The following is a 21,694-nucleotide window of genomic DNA, read 5'->3' as shown; positions in this document are numbered from 1 at the left end:
TCTGATTTGCATAAAGTCACACCCGGAGGTTTGACTAGTTGACCTACCACCCCGCCCTTCATTTGCATAACCCCCTTTCCCCACCTCCAGTCCTGGACCCCAGGAGGAAAAATCCGGACTCACTTGATCCTCACTGCTATAAAAGGGTCTGTTGCCCTAAACGGAGCAATAAAAAATCTAGACGGAGCGGACGAGATCAAGATAGAGAGCTAATAGCTGGACAGCACCGGTGAGAGAGAGACCCAGACTCTGGCCTCAGATGCCCCAGCATAGAAATCACTTTGAGGGCGCTCAGTGTGGGGCAGGGAAGTGGAGGTCATGGGGGCCAGTGCCAGTGGAGGCTGTTCTCACCTTCTCTCTCTGAGATAGCTGGACCCCTGGGGCTCTGTCTTGTGTCTGACTGACAAGCTTGCTGTGTTCGGGGTATCTCTCACCCGACCCTGTTCCCTCACGTGCAGCCAGAGGGTGGGGCGTGGTGGGAATATGCTGGGGAAAGATGTAAGAAAGGAGGTGGGGAGAGGTGCAGACTTTAAAAATCTCCTTCTCTCCTGATCTCAGGTTGCTGGTTGCGGAACAGGTGGATCTCTGGTCACTCCGACCCTTTGGTCTTTCCTCCGGTGACAGTCAACATGACCTTGTTCAATGGCATACTGCCTTTTTATCCCCAATTCCGTCATGCCGCCGGCTTCAACGTTCCCCTCTTAGTGGTCATTCTGGTATTCCTGTCTTTGGCTGCCAGTTTCCTACTCATTCTTCCAGGAATCCGCGGTCACTCGGTGAGGCTGGAGTCCAGCGTCAAATTGGGGTCAATGGAGTAAGGGAAAGGGAGGAATTTGGGGGCTGAGTCTGAAAGCTCCAAGAGAGTGATGACCCATCTTCAACCCCTCTCCATTCAGTTTTTTAATGACCTTGGAGTCTCCAAATTGGTGAACTTGTTGACTTCTTCTGGTATGGGGTGGGGGAGAGGGGAGAATGTTGAATGTCACCATTGTCATACAGAGCAGACGGGAATGGCTGAGATAGTATTTGGGTCTGAACCAGGGGGCATCCCTTCTCCAAGTACTGAACCCTGCTTATTGGAAAAGCTTCTCACACTTTTAGCTGGGACTCACTCAGAGTTCAGCGATTCCAGAACCAGAATGCTCTTAGCTCATCGCAACTCCTAGAGACTGGGACTCTCACCCATCAACCTAGAATTATTTAGGTTTATTCAGGGATTATTCAGGACCCATTTCTCTTTCCCTACCCCATTCAAGTGAGACAGCTTAAATCCCTTTGCTCTCCGGTTCACCATTCATAATCTACCCTGCTCTAGAAGATGAGTCTGTGGAGTACTAAATTCAAGAGAGCTGAAGTACTTCAGGATTAGTACACATGGCTTCGGTTGTGTAGTGGACAGTTTCTTTTATTAGTATTTCTGGAAGCTTGTAGAGGTGTTATGTTCAACTAGCTTGATGTGCTCTTGTGATGTATATGGATGAGGTCTTCATTCTAAAGGTTCATAAATGCAACTACCAGTCTTGGAATTGTGAGGATCCGAGTCCTTATCTTTACTTTCTACAATCCCACAGAATTTAAATTGTGTTTCAAAAAAATGTGTTGAAGCAAGTTCATCTTGACAGTTATTCTGTGTGGATTCCTGTGAGAATTCACTATGTGGTAGTCAGTCAAAAAGCATTTGTTAAGCACCTACTATGTGCCAGGAGCTGTGCTAAGTGCTAGAGATACTAAGAAAGGTAAAAAAACAAAACCAAAAGAAACAAACAAACAAAAAAAACCAGTCCCTGCTCTCAAGGAGTTCACAGTCTCATGGGAGAGACAACATACAACTATGTACAAACAAGCTATATTTAGGAAAAACTGAAGAGACTCTCAGAAGTCACTAAGATTAAGAAGGAGTGGGAATTGCAGAAAGCCAGGGAAACCAGGAGGCGGAGGTGAGAAGGGAAAGCATTGTAGTCAGGGAGGGCAGCTGGTGAAAATGCTAGAATGGGAATGATACCTGTGAAGGACAGCAAGGAAGTCGGTGTTATTGGACCCGGCTCTGTGAGCATGACCCTATTCACTCTTGGGAACTGAGTCTTTGAGCATTCCTCCTTCAGGGAAGGTCTGCCCCTCTCTAATATTGCTCCAGGAATCAACTAATCCCATGGACCAGTGACCAGAAGAGTAAAGGGCAGAACCAGGAGTGTCAGATGTGGGTTGGAATGCAAAGAGGAGAGTGAAGGAGAAAAGTTCATTCATCTGTGACTCCCAAGGGCTGGGATGTGAGGAGTGCCCGAGAAATGCCTTGTAGGGTCAGGGCCCTAGCAAATACAACTTAGTAGTCTGCCTCTGGCAGGGACACCAAAGGTAACTAAGGCAAAGACAAGATTTTCTCTCAAGTCAATCTCCAGTAGTTTGGAGTTTAGTTCCAAATGGTGTGAGGTACCAGGAAAGGTTTATTAAGGAGCTAGTTATGTCCTCTTGGCTGTGAATCAGAGCAAATAATGGGGGTCGGAAGGCTCTTAGGTATTGGAGGATGAAAATTTTATTGTCATCATTACTGATCCTTTCTGTCTTTGCAGCGCTGGTTCTGGTGTACTAGAATCCTCCTCAGTCTGTTTATTGGAACGGAAATTGTAGGTGAGTGAATGTTTGCCTCCTGGGGGAGGGGGAATAGGGAGAGAGCAGCTTAGAAAAGCAGACTAGAAGAGCTAAAGAAGTGGCCCTTGCTGGATACTACCCACTACACCTTTCTCTCTGAGTGTCTTTGCCTTATTTCTAGTTTCTCCCAGATTAGTGGGTGAGTCCCCCTTTTATTTCCCATCATGCTCTTATGTCTATGCTGCATGACTCCACTGTGTTACACTTCACCACCATGCTCCCCATGTTCCCCTACTGTGCCTCTCCTCCCTCAAACCATCCCGTCCTCCTTATGGCAAAAACAAACAAAAAAACCCCCGAAACCATCTTGTCGCCTCTCAGCTGTCCATTTCAGCGGGGACTGGTACGTGGGCCAAGTAAAAACTAAGACTTCCTACAAGGCTTTCACCTCTGCCCAAGTCAGTGCAGATATCGGACTGCAGATTGGACTAGCAGGAGTCAACATCACGCTCACAGGTAAGAGACTGAAGGGGAGGATGCTTTTATCCGGCCCCTGTCCGCTTTCTAGAGGTGACGCTGTGTCTTATTCTAGCACATATCTTGAGAGGGAGGGTTGGGGGCAGTGGGAGGATCTGTTTCTATCTACGTCTGGGACATTTTGGCAAACTAAGACTACGGAGTGAGGACTTAAGGTCCCCAAGCATCTGCTTCCCTCTTTCTCTGCACTGGCCAAGCCTCATGTCTCGCCTTCTGCGACCATTTTGATGTACTCTGAAACTGCTCCCGTTGCACACAGAGCAGACCCCCACGATCACGCATGCAGCCAGACTTGGCCAGACCTTCGCTGATACCAGCTATGCACCCTCCTCCAGGGACCCCAGTGCACCAGCTGAACGAGACTATCGACTATAACGAGAAGTTCAGCTGGAGGTTTGGAGATAATTATGCTGAGGAGTACGACAAGGCGCTGCTGAAGGGGCTACCTAACCCTGTGCTCTACCTAGCGGAGAAATTCACCCCGGCCAGTCCCTGCGGTGTGCATCACCAGTACCGGCTGGCTGGACACTACGCTTCGGCTACACTCTGGTGAGCGCAGGAGTGGACTTGGGGGAGTCCACCGCGAGGAGGTGGGGTCTCACTCCGGGCTCGACCGGCCTGACCGGCTCTGCAGCTCAGGGAAACCAATAACGAAAGCTGGGAACTCCTGCCACCCCAGGGTCAACAGGTCTTGATGGCTCCTACTTTTGGCTGTGGCTGACGTCAACCACCCGCAGGGCTGTAGTCCTTCCCTAAACTGGGAGCCTCATTCCATCTATCCATATCCTGGGGACCTTCATACCTCCCACTCTCAGTCCCAGCACCCGCAGGAGCCACGTCTCCTGTTTTTGGCCAAAAGGATTACGGGAGCGCTTCCAAGTTTAGTCAGTAATTAGTTTTCGATCGCCCGACTGAAGGGTAGAAGGCAATGGGGGAAGGGTCTGTCTAGGAAGTTTCTTAGAGGATCTCTCTCCTCCTCCTCCTCTTATATCTTTGAATGTAGGCGATGCTGGGGGGCGGGTGGATGAAAAGTTGTTAGGGGAGTGAGGGGGAGGAGATCCACGAACTCCCGACGGAATGATTTCTTTCCTAGTATCCAGTATGAAGGAGATAGATTTCGAGTAATGAGTAAAGGAAGTCGATTCCCTCACTTCATTTTACAGATTAAAAAAAAAATCTTGAAACTCAGCGAAGTTTCTGTAACTTAGTAACTGCCAGAGGCCGGATTTGAACCCAGATTTTTTCCTGCTCTAAGACCCACAGCCAGTTCACGAAGCTACGCTGGGAAGTGCGTTTCTTTAGGGATTTCCCCGACCCGTACTCCCTCACCTCCAAGCCTGTTTTCGGGCTGTAGTGACTTTTCTCCTCCATTCCTCTGCAGGGTGGCATTTTGTTTCTGGCTGCTTTCCAACGCGCTGCTCTCCATGCCCGCCCCACTTTACGGAGGGTTCTCGCTGCTGATCGCGGGAGCCTTTGTATTCTTCTCCATCTTCTCCTTCCTTACCATCTCCACTGTGCCCCTATGCCGGATTCGCTTAGGCTCAGAATTCCTCACCCTCTACTATGGGGCTGCCTTCTGGACCACGGTGGCCACAGGTGAGAGAAAGGTGTAAGCCTGGCCAACCCGATGGGATGTGGGACAGAAAAATGGACTTCTGAGCATTACACAGAGGTTGGGAGGTTGGAGGGATAGGTGGCAGCAGTGAAGGGAAAAGAATAAATGGGGGGTGGGGGTTTGTTCTTATTTGTTATAAAGGTTTGGTTTTATTTTTTAATGGGGAGAAGGAGGTGAGGGGATATAAAATAGATACTTCTTCAATGAAAATAAATTAAAATAAAAGTTTGAAACAAAAAAGGAATAAGCGTGAGGGTCAGGCCAGGTGCAGTCTAGGGTCCTAGAGCCAGGCTCTAGACACGGGCTGCTTAACACCCTCTTTCCTTCCTCAACCTGTTGCAGGTTTCCTATGCCTGCTCCTAGGAGGAATGGTGGTGTATCTACACTACAGACATCCCAGAGCTCTTCGCATTTTTCTGGACCTGAGTGATGACCAGGTAGTTCAAACGAAAAGCATGACGCCCCAGTTCTACAGGAATCCGCTTCACCTGCCCCGGGAATGCCAACCGGCGACCCCAGACATACAACTGTCTCTTCGCTTGTAGAGAGCCTTCATAGCCCGGACTTTTGTTCCCAGATCGTGAGGGTTCCTGGGACCCGTTTAGGATAGAAGTGGCTCCATGGACCTCACCTCTCCATTCTCCGCTGGCCGGAGAGTGAGCAGCGAATCGCAGCTAACCCTTCTATGAGCAGGGCCTGTTAGGCAGCGGTTGTAAATAAAGACTATTTTTTTATTGGGGAAAAGAAGAACTTTCCATTGATTTTTGCAGCCTGTATGGGTTCTGGGAGTGCAGAGTGCCTTTGCCGTCTAAAATCCTCCATCCTTTTATAGCTCCTTATTCTGGGGATAGTTTGGCCATGTTTCCCTAACCTCACGAAGGGGACCTTATAATGCAACCTCTTTCTGAATCATCCCAGCCTCCCTGCGATCCCTGACTCTAGCAGGGCAGTTCAATGACCTGAGTGCAACAATCCTGCCCCGGGAAGGACTCTTTGATACTGGTACTTCCCCCTTGTGGGGGCACGGAGAGGCGGAGCCAAGGACAGACTGGCTAGGACTGCGAGCCATTCTGCTATCCGATGAGTAACAGAGGCAGTAAATGCCTCTGATACCCTGTGGCTTATGGGTTAGTCCTCAGTGACCTCGTCTTTTCGTTCTAGGGTTCTGCTGCACCACATGCAGCTGCTTTCTTTGCAGTGAAAATAGCCCGGGAAGGGGTCCTTCAGGGTAATCACGATTGATTCTATCCCAGGAAGTTCACTTCCCATTCCCCCAACAGATGCGACTCTATGGACCACCAACCCACAGGCTGGGTCCTCTGGGTTTCTTCGGGAGTGCCAGTCATGAGTCCCCTTCAGCCTACCCCGACTTAGTTACTGAGTTGGAGGGTGGAGAGCAGAGAAATGTCCACATTTATTGGCACTCTAACTCCTCACCCAGTTTCTAACTAGATCTGCGGGATTAGGTCAGTTGACAGAATCATCGTTGAATTTCGGAGCCAACCTTTAGACCACTGGTCTCCTGTCTTTCAGCTCAATATTTGCACTAAAGCCTTGCTGGTTCTCAAGTGTATGTGGTGGTGGAAGTAAGGGGTAATAAACAGGAAGATGACATAAATGGCGAAACTGGAGGTGAAGGGGAAGATAGTGTTTTCCCAGTGGAATGTTTCACTTAGTGAAGTATAGCCAAATAAACCAAGCTGTGTAACCCCCTCCCTCCAACACACGGAACCATATGAAAGCAAATTAAAATGAAGTCTGGGCATCTTCAAAGAGAAAAGGGAGTTACAAAACAAATGAAACAGGCTGACAAGTTTGAAATGAGGACTCAAATTGCCTGCACCTTTGATCTGGTATCTAGTGAGAGGGATCATAGGATAAAACTAAAAGGGACCTGGAAAGGCAGCTAGCACAACTTCCCTATTTTACATAGGAAGAAACTGAGGCAGAAGGCGGTAAAGTGACTTGATTGTTCTGCAGAAGGCTTTTAGCCTCTGCCCCCACCTGCCGTCTTCCAAAGTCACCGCTCAGACTCCAACAGCAAGGATTAGACATTAGAATGTAGACCTGGAAAGGATCTTCACCCAGTTCACCTAGACCAGTGATTCCCAATCTTTTAAAGCACGAGGATCACAGGACTTCTCTTTAACATAAAAACATTAAAAACTCCAAAACACCTGGTATTTTGTTAAAGGTAAAGTCCAAAATGTCATTATTTGGTAGCCTTATGTATTCAAGGACCCATAGGTTAGCAATCACTGATCCAGTCCATTCTTTTCGTCTCCTCATTTTAAAGATGTGGAAACTGAGTCCCAAAGGGATGAAATGACTTGTCTAAGGTCACTTTTTTGTTTTTGTTTTGGTCCTTTGTATACAGTTCCTTGCATTGTGCTTGGCGTATAATAAATGCTTGTTGTTTTGAACTGAATTAATGTCGTAGATTCAAGCTGAGACTGAATCCAGGTCTTTGGCTCCATGTCCAGTGTTCATTCTTTCATACCATGCTGCCTTTTTGGGAACATATCCGCCATAAACTTGGGGGTGGCAATCATGATTTTGAGAGTTAGATGAGATTTAGAACTAGAAAGGAAGTCTCAAATGGTAGCGATTTGGGAGGGCAAAAGTATATGCCAACTGGAAATCCCTGAGAGATAGGGCTACAGGACACTGACCTCTCCAAGCCTCTTTAAACTCCTAATTTCAATGGGGTATAGGATGTTATAAGAAACTCTCTGGCTCTCTCTGGGACTCTTCCATAAGGGGCTCTTCACTGGGAGCCTCTGACAAAGTTATATCTTGGTCCCTGGGGCTCTCTACTGAAGCCCTGTATCGTGGACCCAGGAATTCCCCTTCCTCTGGACCTGCTAACTTTTCCATTTCCTCCACCCCACTTTGGTTGAAGAAAATCTTCAGCTTCTCTGGTTGTATCCTGTGCATTACCATCACAGCTAGGCCCAGTAGAATAGACAGCAGCCCTGAGGAGGAAAGGAGAGTTGGCAAAGAAGTCTGGGTGGGGGGTAGAGGAGAGAAGAACCACAGACAACATTCAATATGGAAGGAGGGTATAGGAAGGGAAAGAGGAACAACATACAGTAAGGTGGGACTGAGGAAAGAGAGAGAAAATGACACAGGACAGAAACAAGGGGAGGGGTAGTATACACTGGGATTGACATTCAGATCTCATATCCTTTGCATAGGGGTAACCCACGGCTTTGTCCTAGGCTCCATTTTCTTTCCATATATACTCTCTGAGTCATCCTATAAAATCTTGCAGGGTCAATTATCACCTGTATACAGATTGACTTTCAATTTACCTAGTTTTCCTCCATATCCTGAGCTCCAGTACTGAATTACCAACTACTTGCTAGATGTCTCCACCTGAATGGCCCATGAACATCTCAATCTCAACCTGGTCCTAGGCCCCAAACAATTCATTACCTCTCCAAATCCCACCTCATAGCCTTCCTGATTACCGTTTCTCATCTCTCATCTATCCTCCACATGGGTGCCAAATTAATGTTTCTAAATTTCAGGTTTGATATGTCATTCTCCTATTCAAGAAACTTTCAGGAGTTCCCTATTCCCTTCAGCAAAAAATGCAGATTCTTCTATTTGGCATTCAAAGCCCTTTTACACTTGGATTCTAGGCTATCTTTCCAGACTTATTACAGATATCTGCCCCTTTGAGTGAGTAGGGTTGAGTGATCTGTGACTGGTCTGGACAGACGAATTCTGTAGCTAGATTCATATCCTGCCTCTGACGCTTACTACCTCCCTGATCTCACCTTGGTCTCAGAGGTCTCTTCCAGTGCTGTATCTAAGACGCTATGCTGTACTTCTCAGAAAAGCTTCAGAGTGTAGTTCTAGTGCTGCCCCCTACAGGAAGAGCTGTTAATACCTTTCTAAGATACTTTGTATCTACCAGTCTGTGTATATACGTTGTTTCACCCCATTTAAATGAGGATGAGCATTTAGTATTGTGCCTGACACATAGTTAATGATAAATAAATGCTTATTGAATTGTTAAGGGATGAGGGAAGGAGTGCAAGCAGGGGAACACAAAAGAGAGGTGGGGGCAAAGAGTGTATAAAGGGATAATAAGAATAATAGCTAACATATTGCACATTAAGATGTGCAGAGCACTTTATATATGTTAGCTAGCATTTATATTACGTAATTTATAATTAGCACTTATATTGCACTATATATATGTTATATCATTTTATTCTCACAATGAAATAGGGGAAATATATTATTTATTAATTTTATTAATATTTTTTATCAATGTATTAATATATGATATCAGTATAGTAGATGTTATATTAAACTTGTGTTAATGTTATATGTTAATTGTGTATTATATTAATTACATTAATATTTTATTATTATCCCCATTTTACAGACGAAGAAAGAGGGAGGTTAAGGGTTTTTTGTTATTGTTAATTTGTTTCCATTGTGACTGACTCTTCACGACCCTATTGCTAGTAAATGTCTGAGGTAGGATCTGAACTCAGGTCTTATGGACCTCAAATCCAGAACTGTATCTAATGTATCACCTAGCTGTGCCTAGGGTGGGAGACATCATCACAATATAGCCATTACTACATGAAATGGAGAAGCCATCCTGACAATGGGTAAACACACCAGAGGTAAGAATAAAGCCCACTGCAGCTACTCTGAAGGTCCAATCCTCTGGTGTGCTGAAGAAGGGAAATCTCATAGACAGGAGTCCCCTTCTCACTGGGAAAGGCCACCCCATTCCTCCCTTTCACTCCCTCAGCCCCTCTTTCTGAAGTCCCCCCTGGAGGGTCCTCACCAATAGCCAGTGTGATCCAGAAGGCAGGTCCATGTTGAGTGTGCAGGGAGGCAGAGCCCAGGTGGAGTGGGCACATTGGAGTCAGCATGGTGGCCATGGAGAAGAAGATTAGTGAAAGAATGAGGAAGACCCCTGTGGCCAGGAGCATGTGTCCACCATAAATTAATGCAGGCATGGAGAACAGCACATTTGATAACAGCCAGCAGAGGAATGCCACCCTGGTAAGGTCATAGTTCAAGTGAGGAGAAAGGGACCATAATACCCATGAGATTCTGGGGGGGGGGGCAGGGTCTGAGTGTGCACCTCCATTGTACCTTTGGGCTAAGTACCACTTGGACTCTGTGCCCAGGATGCCAGCCCCTTCCTATAGGGTTTCCAGAATACTAAAAGATTATTGTCTAAAGCAGGTCATCTTGCTACCCTCCCTAGCCCTCCATCCTCACCAAAGTGTGGCAGAAGCATAGTGTCCAGCCAGGCGGTATTGGTGGTACAGGCCACAAGGACTGTTTGGAGTAAATTTCTCTGCCAAGTAGAGCACTGGGTCAGGCACCCCCTTCTCCAGTGCTTCTATATACTCCTCAGCATAATTCTGTCCAAAGTGCCATCTGAACTGCTCATTGTAGGCAATGGTCTCATTCAGCTGCTGTACTGGTATCCCTGGGAAAAAGAGAGAAGAGAAGAAAGGCCAAGGTCCACGGATCAAGAGGGACCAGGACCAAAAGAGGGTGTGTGTGTGTGTGTGTGTGTGTGTGTGTGTGTGTGTGTGTGTGTATGTCCCCTGTGAGAGCCAAAGAGTGTCATATATTCCATGCCCTAAAAATTCAGTAGGGACAGATTCAAATAGAAAAGACAGCACATTGGGGAGATAGAGTCATGGGAAGGAGCAAGCGAGAAAACCTTGGCCATGGCTGAGAGAAAAATCATGTCTCAGGAATCACAGGATTCTCTATTAAGAAAAGCAAGAGATCTCAGGGGCCCTCTAGTCTGAATTTTTCATCTTAACGAGACAGAGATTAAGTGACCTGCTTAAGGTCATATCATCAAAGACAAAAATCTGTCCATGTCCTCTGACCCTAGAGCCAGTGTTTTCCCCACTGTACCCATTCTGTGTTCCTAACCTCCTCTACCCAGGGCCCCAATCCCTCAAATTTCCCTGACCCAAGGGCACATCATTCCCAAAGCTACGAAGTCCCACCAGGATTCACCCAATCATGTCTTTTTACCTGTAAGGGTGATATTGATCCCTCGAAGACCTATTTGCAACCCTACATCTGCACTGATCCTCATGGGGCTGAAGGCCTTATAGGTAGTATTAGTGTTGACCTGGCCCACAGACCACTCCCCACTGAAGTTCACGGCTGGAGAGAGGAGTAGAGGAAGAAAGGGGGATGGTAAGAGAGTCATGGGGACATGGTAGGGTGGATATGATCATTGGATTCAGAGTTTTCCATTACTCTCTCCCTTGTCTGGGTCTGCATCTGCTTGCTTGAGAGACACTGCCCGGAGCAAAATGGAAAGGGGAAAATAGATCATCACAAAGATTATTATTATCACTAATAATAACTAACATCTATATGGTGTTTTAAAATTTACAAAACGTTTTACATATTTTCTCATTTGAAACTCACAACATCGCTATTATCACCCTCATTTTACAGATGAGAAAACTGAGGCAGACAGAAGTGAAGTGACTTGCCCAGAGTCCCACAGAGAGTAAGTGTCTGAGTTTGGATTTGAATTAAGGTCTTCCAGACTTCAAGTCTAACATTTTACCACTTTGATACCCAGCTGCCCTAATTAATAAACAGCCTCAGCCTCAGCCTCCCCAGCAGGAGGAAATTCCTCCTCCTTCTAGGTCACCATGACAACTCAGTCAGCCATTTCCCCACTTTTATTGCCATTGTCTTCCAAGGACTTCTTGGTTCAGTTTTCACTTTAACTTGATTTCAACTACATAAAAATGTTGATGGAAAATGCTCAGTATAATTTGCCCCTTTGTAATTCCACCGCTAGGCTACTAGATGGCGCAGTGGGCAGAGCGCTGGACTTGGAATCAGAAAGATGCAACTTCTTGAATTCAAATCCAGCCTCAGTCACTGACTGACTAGCTGTGTGGCCTGGAGCAAATCACTTAACCTTGTTTGCCTCAGTTTCTTCATCTGTAAAATGAACTGGAGAAGGAAATGGCAAACCACTCCAGCGTCTTTGCCAAGAAAACCTCAAATGGGGTCACAGGGAGTTTATCAAACAGGGTTTAGCATCCTACTTGTCACAACAAGAGGCAGGCGGTGGTGCAGTGGATAAAGCTCTAGGCCTGGAGTCAGGCACACCTGAATTCAGATCCAGCCTTAGGCCCTTTCTAGCTGTGTGACCCTAAGCAAGTCACTTACCCTCCAGTTTCTTCAACTGTAAAATGGGGATAATAACAACTTCTCAGGGTTATTGTGAGGATCAAATGACATAAAATTTAAAAAATAATTTCTTAGCATTGTGACTGGCACAGGAAAGCAGAGGGAAGGAGTGTCATAGGTTCATAGGCTTCTGCGGTTTGTTTCTTGAAAAGACCTCAGAAACATCTAGTACAGTCCTCTCATTTTATAGGCATGTAACCAAGGCCCAGAAGAAGGGAAAGCAGTGACTTGCCCAAAGTCATGCCACTAGTTTAGTGGCAGATCTAAAACCAAGTAACCAAGTCTCTGAATTCCCAGTTTAGAATAATTTTCGCTATTGCTTCCTTCTTCTTTACACCCACACCCCTACACACATTCTTGTGTGTGTTTCTATGTGTGTGTATTTTAGACTATCTCACCCAGGGTGGTCGATGAGCAGTCTATTGTTAGGTAAGGGAGTTTTGACCTGCTCTGTTTCCCACATGACTTGGTTGCTAACCTTAAGGTAATCGAGTGACCACCTGCTCCCCAGAGATCACCGTAATGATTCCAGACTTAACTGGGACAGTGGATCGGCTTTTGCCCACTGCAGATTAGAATTTCCCAAGCTCAAATGATTCACCAGCTTCAACTTCCTTGGCAGCAGGCATGTGCCAACACATCTAGCTCCCCAGATGCTTCTCACAAGGGAGAGTTGGTGTTTCAGTGAAGGGAACAAGGTGAGAGTAGGGAAAACCTAGCGAAATGGAGGTGATGGAATCCTAATAAAGCTGCCCCCAGCCCCAATATTCTTCCTTATAGGCCCCACTGAACAGCAGGCTCACTGCACCACCTAGCCACTCCCCACCTCCAATATCCTATCTTCTTCATATATATGCCTCACTGCTCACTAGAACAGGTGTGTCCATGAACTCATATTTCTCACAGAAACAGCAGAAGTGTCCATGCACTCAACCACAACTACATCCATTTAGTCTCAGACAGGATCACAATACTCAGCCAATCAGAAAGCAGCACCATCAGGATGCCCAAGCAGGATGTAGACTCCAAAACAACAGACGGGAATTTCCCTAAGTAGGCAGTTTGAAAGTAATAGCAAAAGCTATCCTTTAGGTGAACTTATGACGTAAAGAGGTTTATTATAATATCATTATCATACATACATAGCTCCCCAATGGGTTTTTCTGTATGTACTGTGGGTAATTGTATGTGCAGTTTCACTATGGTTGGGACCCCTCCCTTATTGCTTAATCCTTTAACAAACCCTTCCTACCTTTTAATATTTATAATTTGTGCTATGTAACTGCATCTTTGCCCTATAAAAATCCATGTTGCTTTCTCTGAAGTTGCTGGTTCCTCTTGGAACTTAGTCTGCTTCATGACAGGGATCAATCTCAATAAATACCTATACTTGGATTAGAAGTGGTCTGACTGAATTCTCTGAGATGGTTCCACCATAGCACATCATGAAACCGCAACAGAGGGTCACATTTTCAGGGATGGGCATTTGGTTCTCCTCTGTACATACTCACCCAGGGTGGCAGCTCCAATGAGTAGGCTGGTCACCACACGAAGCAGCCAAAACAGCCTCTGAATTATGAGTTGAATTCAGTGATCAGAACTCTTCCTCCCTCTCTATCCCACCCCTGAAACAATATTCAAGGTCTCTGGGTATCTCTAGAGTTGTGGGGTCTCCTTAGAGGTGGGATTACAGTCGTTTTAGTTAGGCTGGGATTTCTCTAAGGTGTGGGTTAGATTTGGGACTGGAGACCAGAGTTTTCTTGGGGTAAAGGTTTCTTCAGGCTGGGTTATTTCAGGGCTGGAGCATCTCTCTTACCATCTTGCCTCGGATACCAGGCAGGATTCCGATGAAAGTGACCAGTACAGTTAAGAAGACTGTGATAATGACTGCTGAGGTGGTATCCATGGGGAAGGTAGGTTTGGGGCCAGCATAAAAGGGGAATGTGTGTCCAAAGGTAGACATCTTGATGCCGGTTAGGAGGTAGGCTGCTATGATAGTACAAGGTTGTAGATTAGTGTCCCAGCCAGAGCTTATATTCCTCATCCCCATCCCACCAGCACTAGGTCATTTCTTCTTCCCACTGGTGATGAAATCAGCATTTAAGGGGTCATTGTTCTCCTTGTCCTCCCACTGTCTCCCCATTGTTCCCATCTTCCAGTGTATTTCTTCATAATCCTCCGTGGATTATGAAGAAGTGGGTTATGAAACTTTTAGTGGCTCCTTATTGTCTATAGGATAACCCTCAGGTTCCCCAAATCAGTGCTACTACCACCAGAGAGTCTGTAGACTTATCTATGAATTTCAGGCTGTGATCTCAGGACATACTCCCAAACCCCTTTTAGGTTCTTCCTGCCCAGCCTACATAGATAATGTTGATGAAAAAAACAGTGCTTATGAAGGTGAAAAAAGAGCACAGAAAAGAAAAAAATGCACTCTTTTTACAGGCAACACGGTGTAGTGGAGAGGGTGCTGGGTTTAAATCAAGAAGGCTAGGATGTGTATCCTGCCCTTACTGCTAGTACTAGTACTACTACTATTGTTGCTGCTGCTACTGCTACTGCTACCACCATTACCACCACTGCTACTATGTCTACCACCACTGCTCCTCCTCCTCCTCCTACTACCACCACCGCCATCACCATCATTACTTCTACTACTACTTCCATTACTACTACCACCATTATCACTACTACCACATCACCACCACCATCACCACCACTGCCACTATGACCACCCACTACCACTACTACCACTATAACAGCTACTACTACTAGTGAATATTTGTATCACATTTTAAGGACTTCAAAGCACTTTATATACACTACTGAAATCGATTTTCACAGGAATCGTGTAAGGTAAGTTACATTAATATTACCATTTTGCAAAGGAGGACACTGAAGTTCAGAGAGGTTAAGTTTCTTTCCAGGGAACACATAGCTTATGAGTAACTGAGGTGGGATATGAACCTCAGGCTTTTAATAATAGTTGTAACAATGCCTAACATTCATACAGCACTTTAAGGTTGGGAAGGCATTTTATATCTGTTTTCTCATTTGATGTTCACAAGAAGCAGGAAACTGAGGCTGAGAGAGGCTAAATGATTGGGATCACGCAACTATTTTGTGTCTGGGGCAGGACTGAAAGTCAAGTCTTCATGACTTTCCCACCTCACCAGCTAGCTCCTTCTAGCTTGTTCTATGTCCCTAGCCAAAGTCCCTAACTTTTCAGTGCAGTAACTCATCTACTCTGTCATGAGTCTCCTTAGGCTGCTGAAATCACAGATAAGGCTCTAATCTTTACATCACTCATATGTCAGATGTTCCTGATAACCAGACCCAGGGCCATCTGACTAATTATCCTGATGAAGGCCAGATCTCTCCAATATCTCCTCACCTCGTCTTTGATGCAAGGACTCTATTTTCTTTCTGCCCTACCCAAAGCAATGGTAACTGGCCTTCCTCTTCCATTCTTGGTGCTGGAGTTTGTTTTTTCCTGAAATCTTACCTGTGCCCTCTTCTACAGCTGTTCCAGAGATGGCTAGCTCTGCTTCCAGACATCAATAAAACTGGAATTAACAGCCTGGCAGGGGTGGTGAACCTTCAGCCACGAGGCTACCTTGCCCTCCTATTACTTAACCTCCTCCCCCTCCACCAAAGATCCCTCCTTTATCCTCTCCCCTCCCCCTCCCCTTAACCTTTTACTTATTTCTGAATGTAGATTTACATGTATTGTTACCTCTTTAACCCATTCCCTTTGAGAATAGGGTTCCAGAACTACCAGCTAACTCCTCTGCATCAGTTCTTCCTCTCATACCTCACTTGTGTAAGATAATTATTCTTTTTACCTTTTCCCAAACCATGGGTAGGGAAGCTGTGGTCCCAAGGCCACGGATGGCATTCTAGGTCCTTGGGTGAAACCTTCTGATGGCGCCCAAGTTTTACAGAACAAATTCTTTTATTAAGGAGATTTGTTCTATATTTGTTCTATGAGGTTTGAATTCAGTCAAGGGGCCTATTTTTTAAATAATATTTTTTGCTTTTCTCCAATAAAGACAATTTAAACATTTTTTTTAGTTAAGTGACTTATCCAGGGTCACGCAGCTAGTAAGTATCTGAGGCTGGATTTGAACTGAGGTCCTTCTGACTCTAGGGCTGGTGCTGTATCCACTGTACTACCTAGCTACTCCTCTTAACATTCATTTTTTTTAAAATTTAAGCTCTAAATTTTCTTCCATCCTCCCTTACCTCCCTTCTGAGACAGTAAGCAATTTGAGATAGGTTATATATATTCAATCATGTGAAATTAATCCTGTTGTGAAAGATGACAAAGACGAAAGAGGGGAAAAACACGAAAAAAAATTAAGTGAAAATAGTATTCTTCAACCTGCATTCAGACTGCAGCAGTTCATCTGTTTTAGATCCTTTTTTTTCCTTCTCTCTGCCCACTCTTGGCTTTCCTTTCTGGTTTCGAAGAAAAGGTTTCACTGTTGTCTCTTAATCTCAGCTGCACCAATCTAAATTCAATTTATCAATCCTCTCCCTAGACTCATCACAAAGATTAGGAAAAATACACAAACACGTCCTCAGAGACACATGCAGGGATCCAGACCGATACATACACACACAAAGATACAGACATTCAAAAGACTTAAGATCTCTGATCAATGTAATGGCCAGTCCTGATCACAAAGGACTGATGCACATCTATACTGCCCACCTCCTGACAGACAAGTAAGAGATTCAAGATGAAGAATAGGGCACCCATTTACAGACAGATGTTAATACGAGAATTTGTTTTGCTTGTCTACGTATATTTGCTAGAAGGGTTTTCCTTTCCTTTCCTTTTCTTTGAGTAAGGGTTGGTGGGAGGGAGAGAAAATAAATGCTAGTTAATTGAAAAAATAAAATGATTTTTAAAAACCCAGATATTAACAGAGGGAAAGACACAAAACCTGAAAAAGACAATCATTTATACAAAGAACAGACAGGAAAACATATAAAGACACAAATAGAGAACCCATGTTTATACAGATATGGACAAATATGGAAACAGTGACAAGAGACTGTGACAAAACTGGGATTGATTAGACAGCTAACCAAATCAATTTGGGAGTGCCAATCTCTCTTGGAATTCTGGGGTCCTCCTTTGTGTTATCACTAACTAGAATGGCATAGTCTTCTTTGGCAACGACGGACGAAAACGACTTTGAACTAGAAGTCCACCAGGGGGACTCTCTCCTCCCTAAAATGCTAAGTTTCTACTACACAAAGAGATGCAGAAGTGCCTAGGAGTCTCCTCCCAATTCAAGAATCCAGGACACACAGTCAATTAAGTGTACTACTAATGTCTGTTACAATTATTACAGATGGGGAATAGTTCAGGTAAGGGAATAGTTATGGTTTAGAATATCAGATGAGTTCAAGTGTGAGTACTTAGTGTGATTCAGGATGGTAATCTTAAATAAGATTAATCTTAAAAATGACATAGGCTAGGTGGTACAGGGGATAGAGCACTGAGCTTAGAATCAGGAAGAGATTCATCTGGCCTCAGACTTTTACTAGCTGTGTGACCCTGGGCAAGTCATCTGATCCTGTTTGCCTCAATTTCCTTATCTGTAAAATGAACTGGAGAAGGAAATAACAAACCACTCCAGTATCTTTGCCAAGAAAACCCCCAAATGGGGTCATAAAGAGTTGAGTACAACTGAACAACCACAACAAAGGATGTAGGATAGCCTTGGGTTCTTTCTCTTAATTCTTGAAGTTTTAGGAGGAGTGGATGGGAGAGGGGCTGTCTCTGTGGGGGAAGGATGACCCCTTATCGAAAGTACTCAAGGTCAAGCCTTATCAGTGCCACTTACTAGCTGTTTGACCTTGGAGAAATCACTTCATCTCACTCAGCCTCAGTTTTCTCATCTGTAAAATGAAAGACTTGGACTTAAGATGATTTCCAAGGTCCCTTCCAGCCCTGATATTCTGCAACTGCTCAGGGAATGTTCCTTTGTAGGTTGCTCTGAACAGACAAAATGTAGGTAAAGATAGAAATGAGATAGTTTGTTCCTCCAACAACGAGTGGCACACTAATCAGTTTCTTATTCTAACCTGTCCTCTCGTCATCTAGGGTTGCCACAGGGCAGCTAGGCCAGGAGTCTGGAAGTATTGAGTTAAATCCAGCCTCAGATACTTACTAGCTTCCCAATACTGGGCAAGTCAACTTAACTTCTTTTGTCTCAGTTTCTTCAACCGTAAAATTGAGATAATGATAGAATTTACCTCCCAGGCTTGCTGGGAAGAGAAAATGAGATAATACTGTATTATAAAGTGCTTAGCATGGTACCAGTGACTCAGGAGAAGAAAGTGAGGCTGGTGACCTTGCACAGCCCTCCTTCACTCAAATGAAAGTCAACAGCAAGTCATGTCATCCTCTTGATGTCATGGTCCTCTTCGAGAACGAAGGACAAACACAATACAACAAAGCACAGTACCTGGCACATAGTAGGTGTTTATTAAATGCCTATTCTTTTCTCTCCTGGCTAGAGGCCTCTCTCTACTACAGACCCTCTGTAGGGGGAAGGAAATTCAAGATGAAGCAATCTAAAGATTAAAAAGAATGTTGGGGAGAAGAATTTTGGAGATAAGGATGGAGAGAGGGAACAGAATTAAGCCATACCCACCAAGTCAAGCTAGGGGAAGATTTCTGTTAGGTTTCGATCAGAAAGCAGAGTTGGTGTGCTTTGTATGCCCACTTACAAGATAAACTCCTGGAGGACAGGGAATGTAGCTTATCTTGTAATTCCCTAGTGCCCAAGCTTAATGAACATTCATTCAATTGGACTGAATATTCTTGGCTTTATTTTCCTTAGAAAAAATAGTTACTTCTGAAAAATTCTTAAATCATATGAAATTATTTTGTTTTTCCTTCTCTACACCAAAATACAATGAATACACACACATGCACACACACATGCTTGAAGGGAAGATGGTGTAATGGCTAGAGAGCTGGCTTCATAAACTAGAAGCATCGGAGTTTGAGTCTGATTCATATTCTGGTTGTATGACCCTGAGCAAGTCATTTCACCTTAGTGCTCAGAGATTTAGTCTAAGCAAGTCTGAGACTGCAAATTGCAGAGAAGGTGCTGTCCTCTATTGGTAGGGGCTTTTCCTCACCTGGGAGTTCCCTACCCAAATTAAATCACTGGTCCAGACCCTATCCTGAATCTAGGAAAACCCTTAGAGACCAACTCTTTCATTTCACAGAATAGGAAACTGAGGCCCAGAGAGTTAAAGTGACACAATTGCCCAAAGTTACATAAGTGGTAATTTTGGGGTATGGGATTCAAATCTAGGTCTTGGTGATTCTAAGACCAGTACCAAAATGCTTCCTAGAAACGGGAATCAATGCCCAACACAGTGACCTAGAGTAGGGGTCTCCAAATGGGAAGCCATAGCATGACCCAAAAAGGTGTGTTTAACCACCTGGAGAGTGGGAATGTGGGCTGAATCCCAGCTTCCCTGTCATAGCCAATTTGGGGGCTTATCTCCATCCCAACATCACTATCCTTTATATATTATTTCTCAACACTCTCTCACCTCCCTCCTTTTCACCCCTCCCCCCCACCTCTCCTCTACTGCCCTCCAGGGCAGTTATACTCTTAATTACCCAGGTCCCTCTAGCCAGAGTTACACAAGCCATAGGAAAATTCCTCTCCCCACCCCTCCCAACATATCCACTCTGTGCCTCCTAGATCGTCTTCATGTTTTGGAGGTCAGGTAACTCTCAAAGGGCAGACTCTGCTCTCTGAAGTAGTTACCTGGGAGTAAGAGAACACTCTCTCCTGTTTTGTTTTGGGTTGCATAGTGTAAGTGCACAATAGTGCACGTTTATATGTAGGTAAATACAGGATATTCCTAAAGTCTTAGTGAAATCTGAAATTATAGGAGTGTAAAACTGCACTAAGACTTTTTGAACATTATATTTTAGGGTGATATGCCCCCAAATTTTTTTAAACTGATAACAGTGAGAGATCAAAAAAATCTTAGAGGTTATTGACTTAGACTCCTAGGTGACAGCACAGTGCCTTGCACATAGTATATGTTTAATAAATATTTGTGTAATTAAATTAGTATCAGGGAGAACTCTACTGAGCAAGTGACATCCATCTTATGACTCAGAGAACCCTGAGAGAATCTTGGAACCTGAGAAGAGACAGAGGGCAACCAGAAGAAAAAGAGCCCAAGACAACTAAAGATGTGGGAGCCTGTTCCAGCCTGGGTGATCTCTTGACAGGTCTCTTTACTGTGTTCCTCGTGCCTCTCCCTTTTCTTTCCCTTCCCTTCCCTTTTCAGCTAGCTTGAACTCCACCCATTTCTAAACCAGACTAGCAGGTCAGCTCCCTTACAAAAATTCTCTTTCACCAGAGACAGCAGTTTCCATCAGTTAGCATTAATTTCTTTTAAATAAATAAATGATTTAAACTCCCACAACTGTCTTTTTCAGAATCCACTGCTCAGGACAAATAGTTTCTGCAAATACCATAGTGAGATCAAGGCCTGAATGAAGCCATTTGGGGACATTGCTACTTTTTGAGGACTTTAAGGTCCCTCTCCCATCCCACTCTAGTAACTTACAATTGTGTGTCCCCTGACTTTCTGATTTTCCCCTTCATACTAAATTGTGCATAAATAGTTGTACCAGATGCCCTGAGACACTCTTACATCTAGACTCCCCTACCTATAACTGTTCCAGTTCCAGCAGGCCCTCTCTCCTCTTTCTGTCTCATTCTCTCCCTCCCCTCACCACTTAGACTTAGATGTAAGAATTGGGGTCCAGAGCCATCCTTCTCCCCCATTTCCCAGACTGATCAATACTAGGGATAGATTTTAAAAGTCCGTGGTCCTTGGCCCTCTCCACAATCTTCGACTCTTTCCATCATCACCCACAAGATGGGCTGCAGTGAAGTGGAGTGTGAGCCCAGGAGGGAAGAGCTGCCCTCCATCTCCACCCCTCTCCAGCTGATCCCAGACTCCAACTTTGGTCACGTCTGGTGTTCTCAAGCCCGGTGTCCCTTTTCTGGAATCATCTTCTTCCACCCAACATCACCCAGCACGGTTCTCCCACTCCCTCTAACCCTATGTTCTGTCCAGTCACCCTGATTCAGGGCGCGAGGTGGGCTGCAGAAGTGTTATCTCTCAAGATCTGTGGGACCTCCTGGGGAGATCACACACAATCTCACCGTGGAGTGTGGCAGGGGCTAGTGCTCAGAGATCACACAAATCACTTCTCAGTTTTTGGTTGGCTTTTGTCCTGCTCAGTGCAGAGGAGGAGGAGAAGGTTCCCTTATCTCCCCTGCTTCTAGAGTGTGGGTTGACTGGGCTAAATATGGTCTGGGGAGAGTCTACAAACTATTTGGCAGGATAATCCCTTCCCACTCAGGTCCCCTTTCCCCCAGGGGCTCCTACCCTTTTCCCTCAGAGAAACCTCCACAGAGAGAATTCCTCCCTCATTTATTAAAGGTTCCCCACCACCCGCTGCGTTCCTTCACCCCAAACCTGATGCGTCTTCAGACCCAGCTCTCCTGTGCCGTCGATACTAGTCCGGAGCCAGAACGGTCTCACGGGTTCCTCTGTGCGCCCCACGACTGCTCTCCAGTCGGCACTGCTCCTCCCAGTGGGGTTCATCTAGTGCCCGCCCCACCGCACCCTGATGTCGGGGCCGCGCCCTCCACTCCT

At 45.2% G+C, this 21,694-nt stretch overlaps 2 protein-coding genes across 6 annotated transcripts; one reads left to right on the top strand and one right to left on the bottom strand.

Annotated features, from left to right (window-relative positions):
• The first annotated feature begins 1 nt into the window (after position 1).
• DUOXA2 (dual oxidase maturation factor 2) lies at positions 2-7,166 on the top strand. Its single transcript, XM_072624248.1, has 7 exons — positions 2-229; positions 559-776; positions 2,568-2,625; positions 2,968-3,102; positions 3,459-3,672; positions 4,505-4,719; positions 5,081-7,166. Exons 2-7 carry the CDS (start codon positions 630-632, stop codon positions 5,281-5,283), a joined length of 972 nt encoding a protein of 323 aa, XP_072480349.1. The 5' UTR covers positions 2-229; positions 559-629; the 3' UTR covers positions 5,284-7,166.
• Positions 6,485-21,666, bottom strand: DUOXA1 (dual oxidase maturation factor 1). Of its 5 annotated transcripts, none has more exons than XM_072624242.1 (7): positions 21,508-21,665; positions 13,782-13,954; positions 13,477-13,534; positions 10,778-10,912; positions 9,998-10,211; positions 9,555-9,772; positions 6,485-7,713 (listed from the first exon to the last, which is right to left on the bottom strand). In XM_072624242.1, exons 1-7 carry the CDS (start codon positions 21,641-21,643, stop codon positions 7,457-7,459), a joined length of 1,191 nt encoding a protein of 396 aa, XP_072480343.1. In that variant the 5' UTR covers positions 21,644-21,665; the 3' UTR covers positions 6,485-7,456. The 5 variants fall into 5 exon arrangements, with proteins under 5 accessions (XP_072480343.1, XP_072480344.1, XP_072480347.1 ...); XM_072624243.1 differs by having other exon boundaries at positions 13,782-13,951; XM_072624246.1 differs by having other exon boundaries at positions 21,515-21,605.
• Between the last annotated feature and the right edge of the window lie 28 nt (positions 21,667-21,694).

The sequence above is a fragment of the Notamacropus eugenii genome, chromosome 7 (genome assembly GCF_028372415.1).
Source record: "Notamacropus eugenii isolate mMacEug1 chromosome 7, mMacEug1.pri_v2, whole genome shotgun sequence".
NCBI classification, from domain to species: Eukaryota; Metazoa; Chordata; class Mammalia; order Diprotodontia; family Macropodidae; genus Notamacropus; species Notamacropus eugenii.
This window is presented reverse-complemented; position numbering and strand designations above follow the sequence as displayed.

Excerpts from the sequence above, each read along its gene's own strand:
- DUOXA1 (XM_072624242.1), bottom strand. The coding sequence starts at position 21,643 with ATGAACCCCACTGGGAGGAGCAGTGCCGACTGGAGAGCAGTCGTGGGG. Across the intron at positions 13,955-21,507 it reads GAAGACGCATCAGGTTTGGG|CAGCCTACCTCCTAACCGGC; the intron begins GTGAAGGAACGC and ends GTACTATCATAG. Across the intron at positions 7,714-9,554 it reads CTGGATCACACTGGCTATTG|GGCTGCTGTCTATTCTACTG; the intron begins GTGAGGACCCTC and ends TTTCCTCCTCAG.
- DUOXA2 (XM_072624248.1), top strand. The coding sequence starts at position 630 with ATGACCTTGTTCAATGGCATACTGCCTTTTTATCCCCAATTCCGTCAT. Across the intron at positions 2,626-2,967 it reads TATTGGAACGGAAATTGTAG|CTGTCCATTTCAGCGGGGAC; the intron begins GTGAGTGAATGT and ends GTCGCCTCTCAG. Across the intron at positions 3,103-3,458 it reads AGTCAACATCACGCTCACAG|GGACCCCAGTGCACCAGCTG; the intron begins GTAAGAGACTGA and ends ACCCTCCTCCAG.